Below are 15,267 nucleotides of genomic sequence, written 5' to 3' on the forward strand. Positions count from 1 at the left end.
AAAATAGCAAAATTAATTTCTCTAAAATTTACTTTACTTATCGAACTCTTCTGTATTAAAGAGTACCAAACTACCAAACTTTTGGGTAGGTTAAAAATACTTTTAATTTTTTGCATTCTTATTTTTTCTAATTTTCCCATACTCATTATTTTTCCAATATTTTTTAAATAATTAAAAAGAATCTTAACCTTACATCATGGTAAATAAATTTATAGGAGATATATGAAATTGACTAAAAAAATAAAGTTGATAAAAGCCATATACATGAACAGTGAAGATAATAATTTAAAATATATAAAAATTATGCAATGATAAAATAACTACTGTTTATACAAATTTTTTTAATATAAAAATTAAAGCATACATTTAATTTTTTAAATTTACATGATCTTTTATTTTGATTTTTTAATTTTATAAAGTGTTTTTATTGTTTTTTAATTCTAACACAGTTGATTTCCTTACAAAAATTTTTTACATTAATTTTTGGTAATATTGACCAAACATTATTGAATTATTGATATATTTAGTTTAATTTTTTTTGAATAATAATGATGGGCACACAAAAAATTATTTTAAATTAATGATGTTAAGATTAAAGAATTAAAAAATATTTTATAAAATTAAAAAATTAAAAGTTAACGAGTAAAAAGTATACTTTAATCAATTTTACAAAGTTTTATATCATATATAAATATATTAAATATTTACTAGAAACAATTAAACAAACTCTAAAGAAAATAATAATGGAGGCTTGGAGGGAAGCGGGGTGCAGGGCTTCTCCCCTTACCTTTTCTCCTTTTTTCCTTCATTTTTTATATTTTAATTATTTATTTTGTGTGATTTTGTGTGGCTGTTATTTGACCATTCAAAACGTCAGTCATAGTCTGCTACCATCATTGCCTAAACAATCTCCTCTGAAAAAGAGTTTTAGAATTTTCAATTAAAATAAACACAACATTATTTTAAAAAAACAAATGCTACTTCATTTTTTTAAACTATTTAATTTAAAATTTTATTCTTGTGTTTTAAATTAAAATTGTTATGAATTTAATTTTTGAATTCTTTTATCTTTATTATATTATTTATAAATAAAAATTTAAAAAATGGGGAAAATATTAAGGTACATATATAAATATATTATTTAAAAATTCAAAATATATATTATTTATGAATTCAAAAACTGTTCCTACCAAAAAGTAAAAACTGTTTCAGTGATTAAATTTAGAAATTGATTGGAAATGAAAAAATTGATTGATTAAGTTTTTTTTTGGTAGGAACAGTTTTTGAAATTTATAAATAATATATATTCATTCTTGTGTTTAAAATTAAAATTATTATGAATTTCATCTTTGAATGTTTGTTAAAAAATATACTCCCTCTATTAAAAGATTTTTACATTTTTTAAGGAATTGAATATTAAAAACTATAAGATATTTTTAATCTTTTAAGATGTAATCATTACTTTCTTTTTAAAAGTATTGATAATAACTTTATATTTATTATATGATATGTAATAGGAGTAAATATAAAAATATAAAATTAGTTTAAAAGTAGGTAACTATTGGAGGTGAAATTTAGTTAAAAATATTTTACATTTTTAAACAAAAAAAATATACATTACTTATAAATTTCAAAAGCTGTTTCAGTAGAGTAAATATTAAAGTGTTTGTGTATGTGAATATTATTATAAATTTCAATCAATATGTCACGTAGAATCAAAATAAAAGTTTGCAATTAGGATAAATGAAAAATACCAGATCATATATTACTAGAAGAACGTTGCATCAAAAAAATATAAAAATTAGTTTTACCCATTGAAACAGTTTTTAATTTTTTTTTGGTAGGAACAATTTTTTATATTTATAAATAATATATATATTTATATTAATTTTTTAAATGATATATTTATATATATGCATTCATATTTTCCCATTTTAAATTTTTTATTTATAAATAATACAATAAAGATAAAAAATAAACATTCCAAGATTAAATTCATAATATTTTTAATTTGAAACATAAGAATAAAATTTTAAATTAACTAGTTTGTAAAAAATGCAATATAACATTTGTTTTTTTTAAATAATGCTGTGTTTATTTTAATTAAAAATTTCAAAATTATTTTTTAAAGCAAATTATTTAGCTAATAATAATAGAAGATTACAGTTGACATTTTAAATGGTCGTATAAAAGTTACACAGAATCACACAAAATGAACGATTATGATGAAGGAAACAAAGGGAAAAAGGTAAAGGAGAGACCCAGCACTCGAGAAGAGCGATGAGGGAGCTGACAAGTGGAGAAGAGTGACATGCCACTAGAGGCTTGGAGCAGACACAAGAATGCAATTCGTTGCTTTGCAAATTAGGTCAGGGGAATAATAATGGTTAAATTATATATTTAATTTTTTAATTTTACATAATATTTTATTTTAATTTTTTAATTTTATAAAATATCTTTTTAATTCTTTAACCCTAACATTATTAATTTTACCTTAATAAATTTTATATTAAATTTTTAAATATTGATAAAATATTTTTAAATGTTGGCAAATTAAATTTAATTTTTTTTTAAAATAACAATAATTGATGCATAAAATAATCATTTAAAACTAATAATATTAGAATTAAAAAAATAAAAATATATTTTATAAAATTAAAAGATTAAATTAAAATATTATATAAAATTAGAGAACTAAAAATATAATTTAACCAATAATAATTTAGTAATAGAAATGAATAGAGACAGACTTATTAAATCACTTACATTACTTATTAAATTTTCCTTGTTTTTCTTATTATTACACAAGTTAGATAGTTAATAGACTTATCAAATAACTTAAGAGAATCTTTATCTTTATCTTTATATATTGTAATTACTGTCAAAATGATACTGCAGTTCTATAGTACCATTTTGACATTTTTTTTATTTTTGAAAAAATTTATATAGCAATTAAAATTGAGAGTTCTGGGTCTATGTTAATAAAATGTGGGTGTGGGATACTGAAGAGCTATAGTAAAAAAATGAGCAAACAAAAATTTTAATATGTGCTTTCTCAAGATCATAATATATGGCATGTTTTAGAAACTTTGTTTGCTCCAAAAAAATGAAGATATTGGATATATTTTACTCTCTGTTAAAAAATATAAGGTATTTTTTAGAGAGTTAGATATTAAAAAATGTAAGCATTTTTAATCTTTCAAGATATAATTGTTACCTTTTTTTTTTCAAAATTGCCTTGATTGATGAATGACTTTATATTTATTGTAAAGTGTTTCGTAAAAATAAATATGAAAAGATAAGACTAGTTTGAAAGTAAGTAATTACTTTATTAGAGGTAAGATTTAATTAAAAATATTTTATATTTTTCAATTGAGGGAGTATATATTTTTCTAATTATATTCATATTTTACACTCCTTCTTTGGTCCCTTTTATATAGCATCTTCCAGAAATTTTTTTTTATACTTAATATAATGTACTTGATGGGGTATTCATTACTTTTTTTTAATATTATCATTATCACTATTTAAACTCATTAATTATGAGAGAGAATGTAATGAAAATTTTAAAAATTGTCATTTAAATAGTGGTAAAATTAAAAAATTATTCTATTTTTTTGAAAAAGTTAATAATTTAACCATATCTTCTTAATTCTTGTGAAAAAGTTAGGAGTGCCTTATAATAACAACATGAGGGAATAATACTCAAGCGTACAGTTGGAAATATGTAAAAAATTTTAGAAAATCAAGATTTTAATTGATTTTTTTACAAAAATAAATTAGTTAATTAATGATCTATATTGTAGTTTGGAGGAAGTGCAAAATAATAATTTGTAGAACAAATAAATAAATTGTCACTTATATTTTTAATATACATAGAAGAAATAAATTTTTTATTAAAATAAATTATAATACATAGGACGCGTGTGATAATAAATATTAATTTAAGTTTTTAATGCTCATGAAATAATAAATTATCAAATAAAACAAGTTATTGTAATTGGTGAAATATTATAAAATAAAATAAAGTCTTATATTTATATTTTTAATATGAGCAAGGCTAAGAAATCCTTAAATAAATAATTATTTTTTTCTATATATGAGGTAATAAATTTTAAAATAAAATCCATTTAAATTTTATTTTTTTGTGGGGATCATCCTCTCGAAATAATAAATTGTTCTATATATTTTTAAGATGCATAGGGAAAAATTCTAAAATAAGTTATATGATAATAAAAGAGATAAATGTATAAAAAAGAATAAAAATTTTAATATGCATATGAAGAAAATTTTAAAATAAAACAAGTTGTTTCTATTTCAAGGAAGAAACAAATTCTAAAACAACAAAAATATATGTTTCATACTTTGCTTGGTTCGAGGAGAATGGAAGGAAGATAATGGAAATTTTAATGAGTTCGATTATAAATAAAATGGAGAAATGAGATTAAAAGTTTTTAATTTGTTTTCTTGATACAAATTTGGAGGGCAATTCTATCACTTTTTATGCCATCACTCAAGTGAGAGAAGCTCAACTATAAATGAAATTAAAAAAGTTAATCTTTTAATTTTTTAATTTTTAACTCATTTATAACTCAGTCTTTTAATTATGACTCATTATAATTTAATCACTTTAACTATGACTTGCATATAGCTCAGTCCCTTAACTTTTGACTCACTTATAATTTAATCCTACAATTTTTGTTAATTCTTTTTTTTCATGTTGGCCTAGATCTCACATTAAAGAATAAGATAAGGGTATTTTAGAATAATATATGAACATTTCTTTTATCCCTATTATTTAATAAGGATATTTTTAAAAAAATTAAAAATTAAAGATTGAGTTATAAGTGAGTCAAAAGTTGAGAGATTGAGTCGTAGCTAATCACAATTGAGAAACTGAATCATAGTGAGTTATAATTAAAAAATTTAGTTACAGATAAGTTAAAAGTTGAAAGATTAAAAAATTAATTTTTTTAAAAAAATTTGAAGAGAATAAGTGGGCATGCCAAGTGACATCCTATATGATGGTCCATATGGCAATTGTATTTTAAGTGGCGGTTCATGAAGCATTCAATTTCTAATCTACGCGCAAAGATGAATGCAAGCAAAAGATCTTATTCAAGAGGGCTTTGAATTTATTCATTTTATTTTTTATTTTCTATGTAATATTATTTAAGAGAGTCTCCCAGGATTTAAGGAATTATTAGGAAGATTTAAAGGATCGTTTAGTTATTCTGAATTATTTAAATGATTTTTTAATTCTCTTGATAGTTTTTGTATTTGAATTAGAATATTATTTAGATGTCAAATTAAGAGAATTATTTTTATTTTATTATTTATTTTTTTCTTTTAGTTGGGTGTCAGTGAAGTAGGTCTTGTGAGTATCTCAATTAGGGTTTTATTATGATTTTCAAAGAGTTTAACTTAGAGCAGGATTATCCTTTACTTATTTAGAGGCACGCAGTGAAAACTAATTTGGGGGAGAAGAGAATTGAATAAAAATTGATTTCTTTGTAAGTTGATTACTTGTAGGATTGTTTTCATGGTTGAATACAAAGGGTTTTTGTCAAGAGATTGATTTTCTCTTGCGGTGTCATTTTCATAATCTGGAATTTGAGGATGAGTTCTTTTAGAGTTTCAATTCATTGATCAATATATATATATATATATATATATATAAGTTTCAGTGGATGTGACTTTCAACTATATTTATTGATATCTCTAGATAAGTTTTTAGAGAATCTAGATCATTTCTAGTCTTTTTTCTCTTACATGTTTTCTCTATCAAAATTTTTATAACACTATTTGTCTATCCTTTTTTTTTTTTTAAATAAAAGTCATTAAAATATCTCCTCCATTCTGTTCCCATCCATTTCCCTCAAATCATTAAGAGAATTAATGTCCCGTGCAAGCGTAACATTCAGTTAACAAGTAATGTAGCATTTTTAACAAGTTACAGATTTATGTGAGACTAGATGAATTCTCAAAGTAATGTTACACATTTAATAATTAATATATGAGATTTAACAAGTAGTGTTACATAAATTATGTTAAACAGTTATTCACATTTTCTTTCTTCATTTTTATTAAGGATGTTTTAGTCATATGTCTTATAAAATTATTTTCATTTCAATCTCAATAGCTTGCACTTGCAATGCATTTTCAAATTTATTTGGTCCCGATTTTTAATTACGTCATCTAAATATAATATATAATAATTTAAATATTATCATAACAGTGAATTTGTTTACACTAGCTGCAACTTTCATAAGAAAGACTTATAAATTTTAGATGAAGATTTATAATTATATTATTTTAATTTATAATTCTTATATTATGAAAAAAACATTTATTTATAATTCTTGAAAATACTAGTTGAGCTATTACTTTTTAAAAGAATATTTATAAATTTTTCAGAATATTTATAGATAATAATATTTAAATTATTAATTATTAAAGTATTGATATTTTAATAAGATATTATTAACATAAGTATATTAACTTTAATTACCTAAAAGTATTGTTGTTTGATCCAATATTTCCGGTGGCCAATTAAAGTGATTGGTCAAAATAGAATGTTAATCTTTTACATGGAAAAAAGATAACATTCGTTTTTTGATATTGATTTATAACTTAAAAACTTAATCAATAATTTTTTTTAGTAAGGTATTAATTTATAATTTTTAATATTATTTCTAATCAATAAACGATTAAAGTTATCTTTTACCAACAGGCAACAGTATTGCACTGTTTTTTATTGTTGAAGGAAACTATTGTACCAAAAAAGAGTGTAAGTCCCACCTTGAATTTATAATTTAATAATAAAATTTCCTTTTAGCCCTATTTTTTATAAAAAAAATAAAATATAATATATGCTGCATCAAATAGCCTTCAAATTTCCAATGTATATCTCTACTCTAAATATATAAGTCAAAGGATTGGATATGTTATAAATATTATCATGATATATACATATCCACAGCTTCGTAAAAATGGTTTTTTATGGTTTCATTCCATCTCTTTATGGTATTATATTTCATAGCTCGTGAATGAAATAAATATTTTCTAATATTTATTCAAAGTTCAGTTAAAAAAATATTTACAATAAATTAATATCCTATTTTCTAATATTTATTCGCATTTCAGTTTGAAAACATTTACTCTAAATTAATATCATATAGCTTCAAATGAGTCGTCTCATGCCATTATTTGAACTCAAAATCGAATATTGCATCTTTAAAAGGGCTCATTACAGAAAATGCTGCTTATATTGCACATAAGTAGATAACTTATGTTATTGGAAAAAAAATAAGAAAATCCCAAAAAAATTAATTTAATGACAATTAAACCCAACAATTTTTTTAAAAATAAATTATAAATATCAATCTAAATAGTTGTAAATAAACATTTTGATTATTAATAGAGTTATATATAAAATTTAAATTTAAATGCCTTATTTGCAATTAAAACTCTTAAACTTAAAATTATTTAAATTGATATTTATAACTTATTTTTAACACATTTTTTTAAAAAATAAATTATAAATATCAATGTGACATTTCATTTATTAATTGAGAGTTACATAAAAATTTAAATACCTTATTCGTAATTAAAACTCTTAAATTTAAAATTATTTCAATTGATATTTATAACTTATTTTTTTAAAAAATATCAAAACCTATTATTAATTTGTTTTTTTAAAACTTAATTATCATTCTCCCAATCCTATTTATAAGGCTAGAGGCCTAGAAATTGAGGTCATATAATAAACATTTTAGACATCTTTTTTAATTATATTTTGACCTTAAAAAAAGTTTTACACCTTTAAATAAAAGGAGAAACATTTTTTCCAATTTCCCCAATTTTAAATTCTCCCTAGTTATTTAAAATCTCATTCATTCTAACCTATTCTTCTTTTTCTCATTTTAATTTCTCTGGCCCAAAAAACATTTCCCATTTTCATTTCCATCTTTATCCAAGTTTCTTGTTACATTCTATTCCCATGAAACACATTTTGCACACTCCAATGAATTATTAATTTATTATGATTTCATCTACCTCCTTCTCTAGACTCTCTCCTCACTTCCATCTCTATTCTTTAATTTCATTAACCACAAATCATTAATTAAATAAATCAATCCAGCATTTAGAAGCCAAGACGGCAATAGAAACATTCAACAAACAAAAATTTATAGGGAGAATATCAATGAGGGGCCACTAAAATGAATTAATATCAGATAAGGACCTAAACGGATTGGATACGTAACAAAACTAGAACTTTCACTTGTTAATTGTTAATGTTTATTGGTAACAAGTCCTTATCTGATATTAAATTATTATAGAGGACCTTCATTAATATTCTCCCCACTTTATACCTTAGAAGCTAATCCTCAATTCTTCATCTTCCATTATTCCTCCCAATATGGCCAGGTTGGGCTGGTGAACTGGGTTTATGCTAAATCTCAAAATTAGTAGCCTATTTTGTAATCAATATATCAACATCCATAGAAAACATAACTTAATAGTGAACAATAATATTCATAAGTTGTGAATAATCCAACTCATTTATCAGATTACGTGCATAAAGAAACATGACAAGTTCACTAAATCATTGCTAATAAGAATAATTTTCTAAAAAATCATGGGGTTGGACTATACCAAAAGAAAAACATGACATTAATCATTGCTAACAAACCTTTTTTGCCTTTTCGTTATCGATAGCAAAAGTTGTCTGGCACAAGAATTCACTAAGAACGGTAAGAAAGCATCAAAGAACAATCAGGAACAATAATTATCTATGCACAGTCCCAGGTAATTCCCAAAGTGACATTTGAAACTATGATTACACATGAATTATGTACACGTTTAAGCAAAGACCAGAAGTAAAAATGTAAATGTACGGGCAGTTAACAATGGCACGTCCGAGACAATAATTTTCCAGACCCTTTCTTTTCTTTTCACCAGAAATCTCGAGTAGCTTAGAGGTACAAGGCAGGACTTAAGCGTCAAACTTACAGTCATTAAACAAGCTCAAGCATGTAGAATCATGAGATGTAAGCTTTCACCACTTCTGCATAATCGCAAACCAAACCAGTCCTCGGGCAGATGATTTTACCATCATTCTTTTTTGCCATCTCTTCAAGAGCCTGAAAACCAGCAAATATAGTTAGCCTAATTACCACAAATTATTCATGAAAAACATATAAAATAAGAGGGACCTTAGTGCTATAGACATATCCATTGGGCAAGACTTGTGGCGGGTTCTCTGTGTCCATTAGCTCCTTAGTTATGTAGCAAACAAGCTTTGAGTGATGCTGCTTAGAGTACGGCAATGGCTTCGCCAGCGTCCGGAAACCCTCCTGGGATAGAGGGTCCTCTTTTGTACAATCATCCTCGTAACAGTATCTTAATCAAGTCAAAGATCACATGAACAGAGTTACCTGTGATTTGTGCATACACAGCTAGAGGCTTTATTTTACATAAAATTTTATGGTTCTCTTACTTTGCTCTTCAATGACAAAATTCAGGCCAAATTCAGCCGAGGATCAGGTGAAAGCTTAATTTGAGAAGAAAAAACGGTTCAATGTTTACAAATATGAAAATTTCCATTACATTGGTTAAAAATGAGCAGCAGTTAAGATTCGTGAGGACCATACTTTTGACGAATTATGGCAAAATATTTAAACATACTTTTGATCATCATAGCAGTAACAAGACTAAATATGTAAAACCTTGAGTGATTCTGGCGTGTGACAATCAAATTTAATGGACTGTAGCTCATTGGTCAAATATGATTTCTCCAACATTAGTTCTCAGCCCACAATAAATGAAAAATTCTACATAATGACAAACATCAGATCATGAATGCTCTTGGCCTATGAATCTTAGAGGATTTCGTGATTTCATATACCTAACAACATAAATAATGACTCAATCCAATGAAAGGTATTCAATTTAATTGACAACCCTGGTAATTTCAAGTAAACCCCATAAATAAGTAAGGAAGCTCTCAGATGGATTGGCTTTATAATAACAGTCCAACAACAACAAGCCTTATTCCACTAGGTGGAGTTGGTTACATGGATTGTACGATACCATTATACTTTATCATTTACCAAGCTTTTAGAAATATTGTGTTAACTCAGAGGTCTCAGTCAACAACATCCATAAATGTTTTCTTTGGCCTTCTTCTACTCCTCTTAATAGAGTTTAAAATGATCCACTCCACCCTTCTCACTAGTGCCTCCCACGGTTCTTTATACATGTTCAAAACAAACCATTTCAAATGATTTTCTACCATTTTTCACTCAATAGATGCTACACCCACTTTTTCTCGCATGTGCTTATTTCGGATTTTATCTTTATATGTGTGCCCACACATCCATCTCAACATTCTCATATTTGCTATTCCAATTTTATGCTCTTGCTAGCCCATTAAAACCCAACATTCACAACCATATAACATAGCTAGTCTTATAACAGTTCTATAAAACTTCCCTTTAAGTTTATTAGGTATTTTATGATTGCAAATAACTTCTTTAACCTTTCTTCAATTAAACAACCTAACTTGCATACCATGTGCACTTTATAATAGCTGTCTATCGAAAGGAAAATATAGGAGCATCTAACTTGAAAAATTATGCATGTATTGGATAGTCTATGGCTAAAGATAGAGGTAACATTCCCCACCATCCGGCCTCTATTAAACAATCAACAGCAAACAAAAAAATGTCAAACATGAAGACAAGGTAATAAATGGATGATGCTATGAGATGTGAATGGATACGGAGTTTTCAGAGCAGAAAGTCCAGCTTGCAGATAGATATTAAGCAGAGGCTCTACAGTCATGCCATATAACTTGTAGAATTCCTGTTTAAATTGGTCCACCAGATAATCCCATTGCTTAGGTTCAAATAAGACCTGTAAAAGGATTGAGAAAATGTAATTACAGCTTTTACGGATTACTGAAATTTCAGCTCAAAGAATATAGACACAATATATGAAAGCTTATGTACAAGAAGCTGTTTGGCCAAAAACAGAAAGTACATTAAGCTTGTTTTTCGTGAACTGTAATTATTACCAGCTTGGAATGGTCAGAAACATAGTCACAGCTCATATCCACTAGATAGAGCCATAATGTATATTTCAAGCTTCGCATTCCTCCTTTCTTAAAACAGAAATAAGTTATAGGCACTTGACAGAAACAAGCTTTTAAAATGAAGTTCACAATCTAACTGAAAAACGCATTCACATTTTGGCATCTAGAAAAAAAAATGCAAATATTTTCCCACCTTCAACAAAACAAAGAAAAAGAGAGGAGTGGCATCTTCAACTTTCAAATCAATACTCTAATATTGATATATGGTGTTTATCCATTCAATCCAATCAAATTCTAATAAAACAAATCAAAATTCAAAAGATGCACCCGTTAATCAAACACTGAAAATTCCCCTAACATGGCAGAATTAAAAATTTAAAATACTATTAGTGTAATAACATGCACAAATACTAGATAGACAAGGTTTACCTTATATGTAGCACATTCAGTATCTCTTTTAAAGGCCAGGGTTGCCATAACCCGCTGCAATTCTTTCATGTCAGTGGCTCCCCAAGGTGCAAGATATTTCCTAGCATATGTGATGGCTCGCAAATTATTTTCAGCCCGTACCAACTCTATGAACTCTTGAAGTCTTAATTGAAACTCCAATTTGCTCTGTTGTCAATAAAACCAATCTAACTCAATATAATATGACAAAAACCTAATGTCTGCATTTGTATATCAAATACCATGGCATATGACCTACCTTCAATAGAAGGCGGTGGCAGATATAATAGATACAAGACAACAATTAATTTTTTTTAACCGCAAAAACAAAAAAAAGCAAACTGTTATTTTATTTTTAAGCCATGGTCAAGCCACTCTGAGGTGTCAAAATCTCTCCTGACTTATCTACAGCATTCCATGTATAGTTAACTGCCTTTATATTGTGAGTGTTTGAGAGAGTCCCTAACAAAGTAGAGCTAAGTTAGTGAGAAAATTATGTAGTTTATGGTCAAATATAATGACTTATGATAAGTTACTTTCTCTTTCAATTTAACAAGGCCAAAGTTTCACACTATCAGGCATTGCAATTTGTTGACATGAATTTTTATCATCAAGTGCTTAAAACATATAATTCCAATGAATTCCAAAACCATTGCTATTTACCTGGTAATAACAGATACAGAGTGATTTAGAATAGTCAAGGGAATGGGGAAACAAAAGGGAAAGAAGGACAGGGAGGAAAAATTAGCAGAGCAAAATCATTGGATAAACTGAAATTCTTCAACTGGTATGTAGATAAGGATTAGAGTTAGAGAATATGTAAATTGAAAATATCTCTAAACTCTGGTTCCTACACTTCCAATAAGTTTTGCATAATTTCCCATCACAGAGCTCTTGCCCCATCTCTTCAAATAACAATAATAATAATAATAATAATAATAACAAAGAAGTTCCATCGGAAGCAAACATTGATGGTGTACTTTAAGAGTTAGAAGAAAGCAGCAGCATAATGCTGAGCTCTTATAGTAAAACACATCCCATAAAATTGGTCTCAATTCTGGAAAAATATGCTTGAAGAAGACGATCAAGTAAAGGTCCTATATCTTGCTTTTCAGATTGCCTTAGGTAGCACTGTAGCAGATGTAATGAGCTCAAACTACCTAAAGTAGTACCGTAGCAGAGCTTTTCAGATAGGATCCTCGTAACAAAAGGAGGTGATTTCAATAATAGCGTGATGAAACCTTTAGACCTACCAATAACCAGTCCTCTTAAACAGGATGGCATCTAACAGAGACAAATTTTCTACAGTGATGTCTTTTCCAAGGATCTTGGCTTGAAAGTGAAATCTCTTTGGGCTTTACTGAAGGTTGCAAATGAAGTTAGACATTGGATAAATTCCTTTCTCAACACTTTAAGAAATACAAGAGCAAAGATACAATATCTCAAATTAAATTAAAGGATTATCATATAAATAAACTCATCAATCCACCAGATATTGATAAACAGCAGTATGAACCTTGGACTTCTTCAACCTTGATTTGTTCTCAGCACACCAGGTTAGAGCAGGTCCAACATCCTTATTTTGTAAAGCATCAATAACCTTTCTTGCTTCCTGGAACACGTCAATATCAACAAGATCCTGATGCATAAAGAAGAATGGCATTGGTATCAGGTCCAAAGTAGAATAAATTGGCTTGATAATTGAAAAATTAGAGTTTGGGAAACCATCATTTGCTTGACAAAAGCACCAAGGAATATTCAAAGAATCCTCAAGAAGTCAACAGCCATTTGACAAACAGAAAGTCCAATTTTAAGACAGGGGGAAAAAACCTTCACGGAACGAAACAAAATTCACAAGATTTACCTGTAAATTGCTGCATTCAGCAAGTTTAACTGCTGTATCATAATATGACATTCTCAACATGTAATCCACCAAAATCCTCTTCAGACGTGTGTCATTCCATTCTGATATTTTTTCTGCATCAGCAGATTCTAAGTGACCAATACGCACTCGATATCTTTGTGCTTGCAGTTGCTCTGCTCGACTTCCTTCCTCCAACTGAAGATGTTGTTATACGAAAATCATGGAGAAAAAAATAAACACGAGACAATCAATAGGAATGTAAATACATCATTTGGTAGGAAAACTGCAAATGCAAAACACGTGCCATGACACTTCCAGAAAAGGAAGATCAATTTTTTCACAACAGATCAATCACATCACACCTAGAAAAAGCCAGCGTCCTTCATGATGCATAAAAGATCTTGGTCATCTTTAAACTTATATACACAAATAATGCATCAAAACTATCCCTCTCACTGATATAATGTAAAATGTGCAATAACTATCCTCACTTTGGCAAACTGAAAAAATGGGAGAATGAGTTTGCTATAAACTGTGAATGCAAGACAACCGCAATGCATCCTGAAAAGAAATATCAAATACATCAGACCCAAAAAATGTCAGTGGCCTTCATGATGCAAAAAATTATGGGATGTCTTAATGTCTTTAAACTTATCTATCCAAATACCTCATCGAATATTAAACAATAACTACATTTTTAGCTCGAAAGCTGATCACACATTACTTCGTTTGTCAACCAAAATAGCAAAACGAAATGCAATCAAAATTAACGACTAAAATTCATAAATATCCCTCCCTCTGATACACCCACAAAATATCAATAAATATCTTCAGTTCTGCAACCAAAAACTTGTGTGAAGGGAAAAACAATTAACATCTGAAGGAAAAAAAAAAAGAACAATTAACTTCAACTGAAGACAGCAAAGATAAATTGCCTGAATGAGCATAAGCATACTGTCACAATTCAAATAAATAATTTTGTTTTGCACTTACCTTCCTCTTAAGCCCTTGTAGCCTGGAGACAAGGGAGTTCAGTTGGTTGACTGCGTCATCACGGGATATGTCACTATCGGCAACACTGGAGACGCTAGACACGACGGAGGAGATCTCCTTCTCGATGATGCGATGATTAGCACGGATCGTCTTCTTATAGTGTTCGAAAGGGACCCTCAAGAACTGATGCTCAAGCTTCAAAGACTCGGTGAGTTGGCTAAGCTGTGAGGACGGAGGAGGTGCGGCGGCGTTGTTGACGGCGGCAGAAGTCACGGCAGTTCCGGTGGTGGCCGTCGCGGCGGTGCTGCCGCCATTGGGAAGGGAATCTATCTCCATCGTAACGGGAGAAGAAAGTGAACGGAATCTTAGATGGGGAAGTGACTTGCAGCCATCGGCTTGCAAGAATTTAATCCACTCCTCAAACGAGACCGTTGATTTTTTTTTATTATTTCTGATTAATTTATTATATCAATTAGGTCCATAACTAGGATGTTTCTCGGAACTTATTTTGCAAAAGAATTTGCCATTCCAGCTTGACAACTTTGTGTGAGTTTTTATATTGAAGTAAAGAGAACATATGAAACTTTTTTTTTTTTTTTGTAAATAAGAGGAATTCCCAAATATTTGCTAATCTCTAGTTAAGCCAACACCCATTTACTCATCTCCATAGTTATATAGAAATTCACATTTTTTTTAAAAACACATTTTGGTCTTATAATTATTCATCTTTTGACTTGAAACTGCACAAAAGTAATAAGTACATTCCATCATGATTTTTACTTATCAATAAAAGCTATCCCAAAGAGGATCAAATTGGCTTCTCTCCATTTTTTCTTTTTTATTTCCTCTCTACTTTCTATCGCAA

At 27.8% G+C, this 15,267-nt stretch overlaps 1 protein-coding gene across 1 annotated transcript; it reads right to left on the reverse strand.

Moving 5' to 3' along the window:
- Positions 1 to 8,812: 8,812 nt before the first annotated feature.
- LOC129293420 (protein MAEA homolog) lies at positions 8,813 to 14,809 on the reverse strand. Its single transcript, XM_054931371.1, has 7 exons — positions 14,403 to 14,809; positions 13,410 to 13,604; positions 13,062 to 13,184; positions 11,528 to 11,713; positions 10,787 to 10,920; positions 9,219 to 9,405; positions 8,813 to 9,146 (listed from the first exon to the last, which is right to left on the reverse strand). Exons 1-7 carry the CDS (start codon positions 14,736 to 14,738, stop codon positions 9,045 to 9,047), a joined length of 1,263 nt encoding a protein of 420 aa, XP_054787346.1. The 5' UTR covers positions 14,739 to 14,809; the 3' UTR covers positions 8,813 to 9,044.
- Between the last annotated feature and the right edge of the window lie 458 nt (positions 14,810 to 15,267).

This window comes from Prosopis cineraria, unplaced genomic scaffold (genome assembly GCF_029017545.1).
Source record: "Prosopis cineraria cultivar Desert tree isolate PC_DT_omini unplaced genomic scaffold, ASM2901754v1 PC14, whole genome shotgun sequence".
Classification (NCBI taxonomy): Eukaryota; Viridiplantae; Streptophyta; class Magnoliopsida; order Fabales; family Fabaceae; genus Prosopis; species Prosopis cineraria.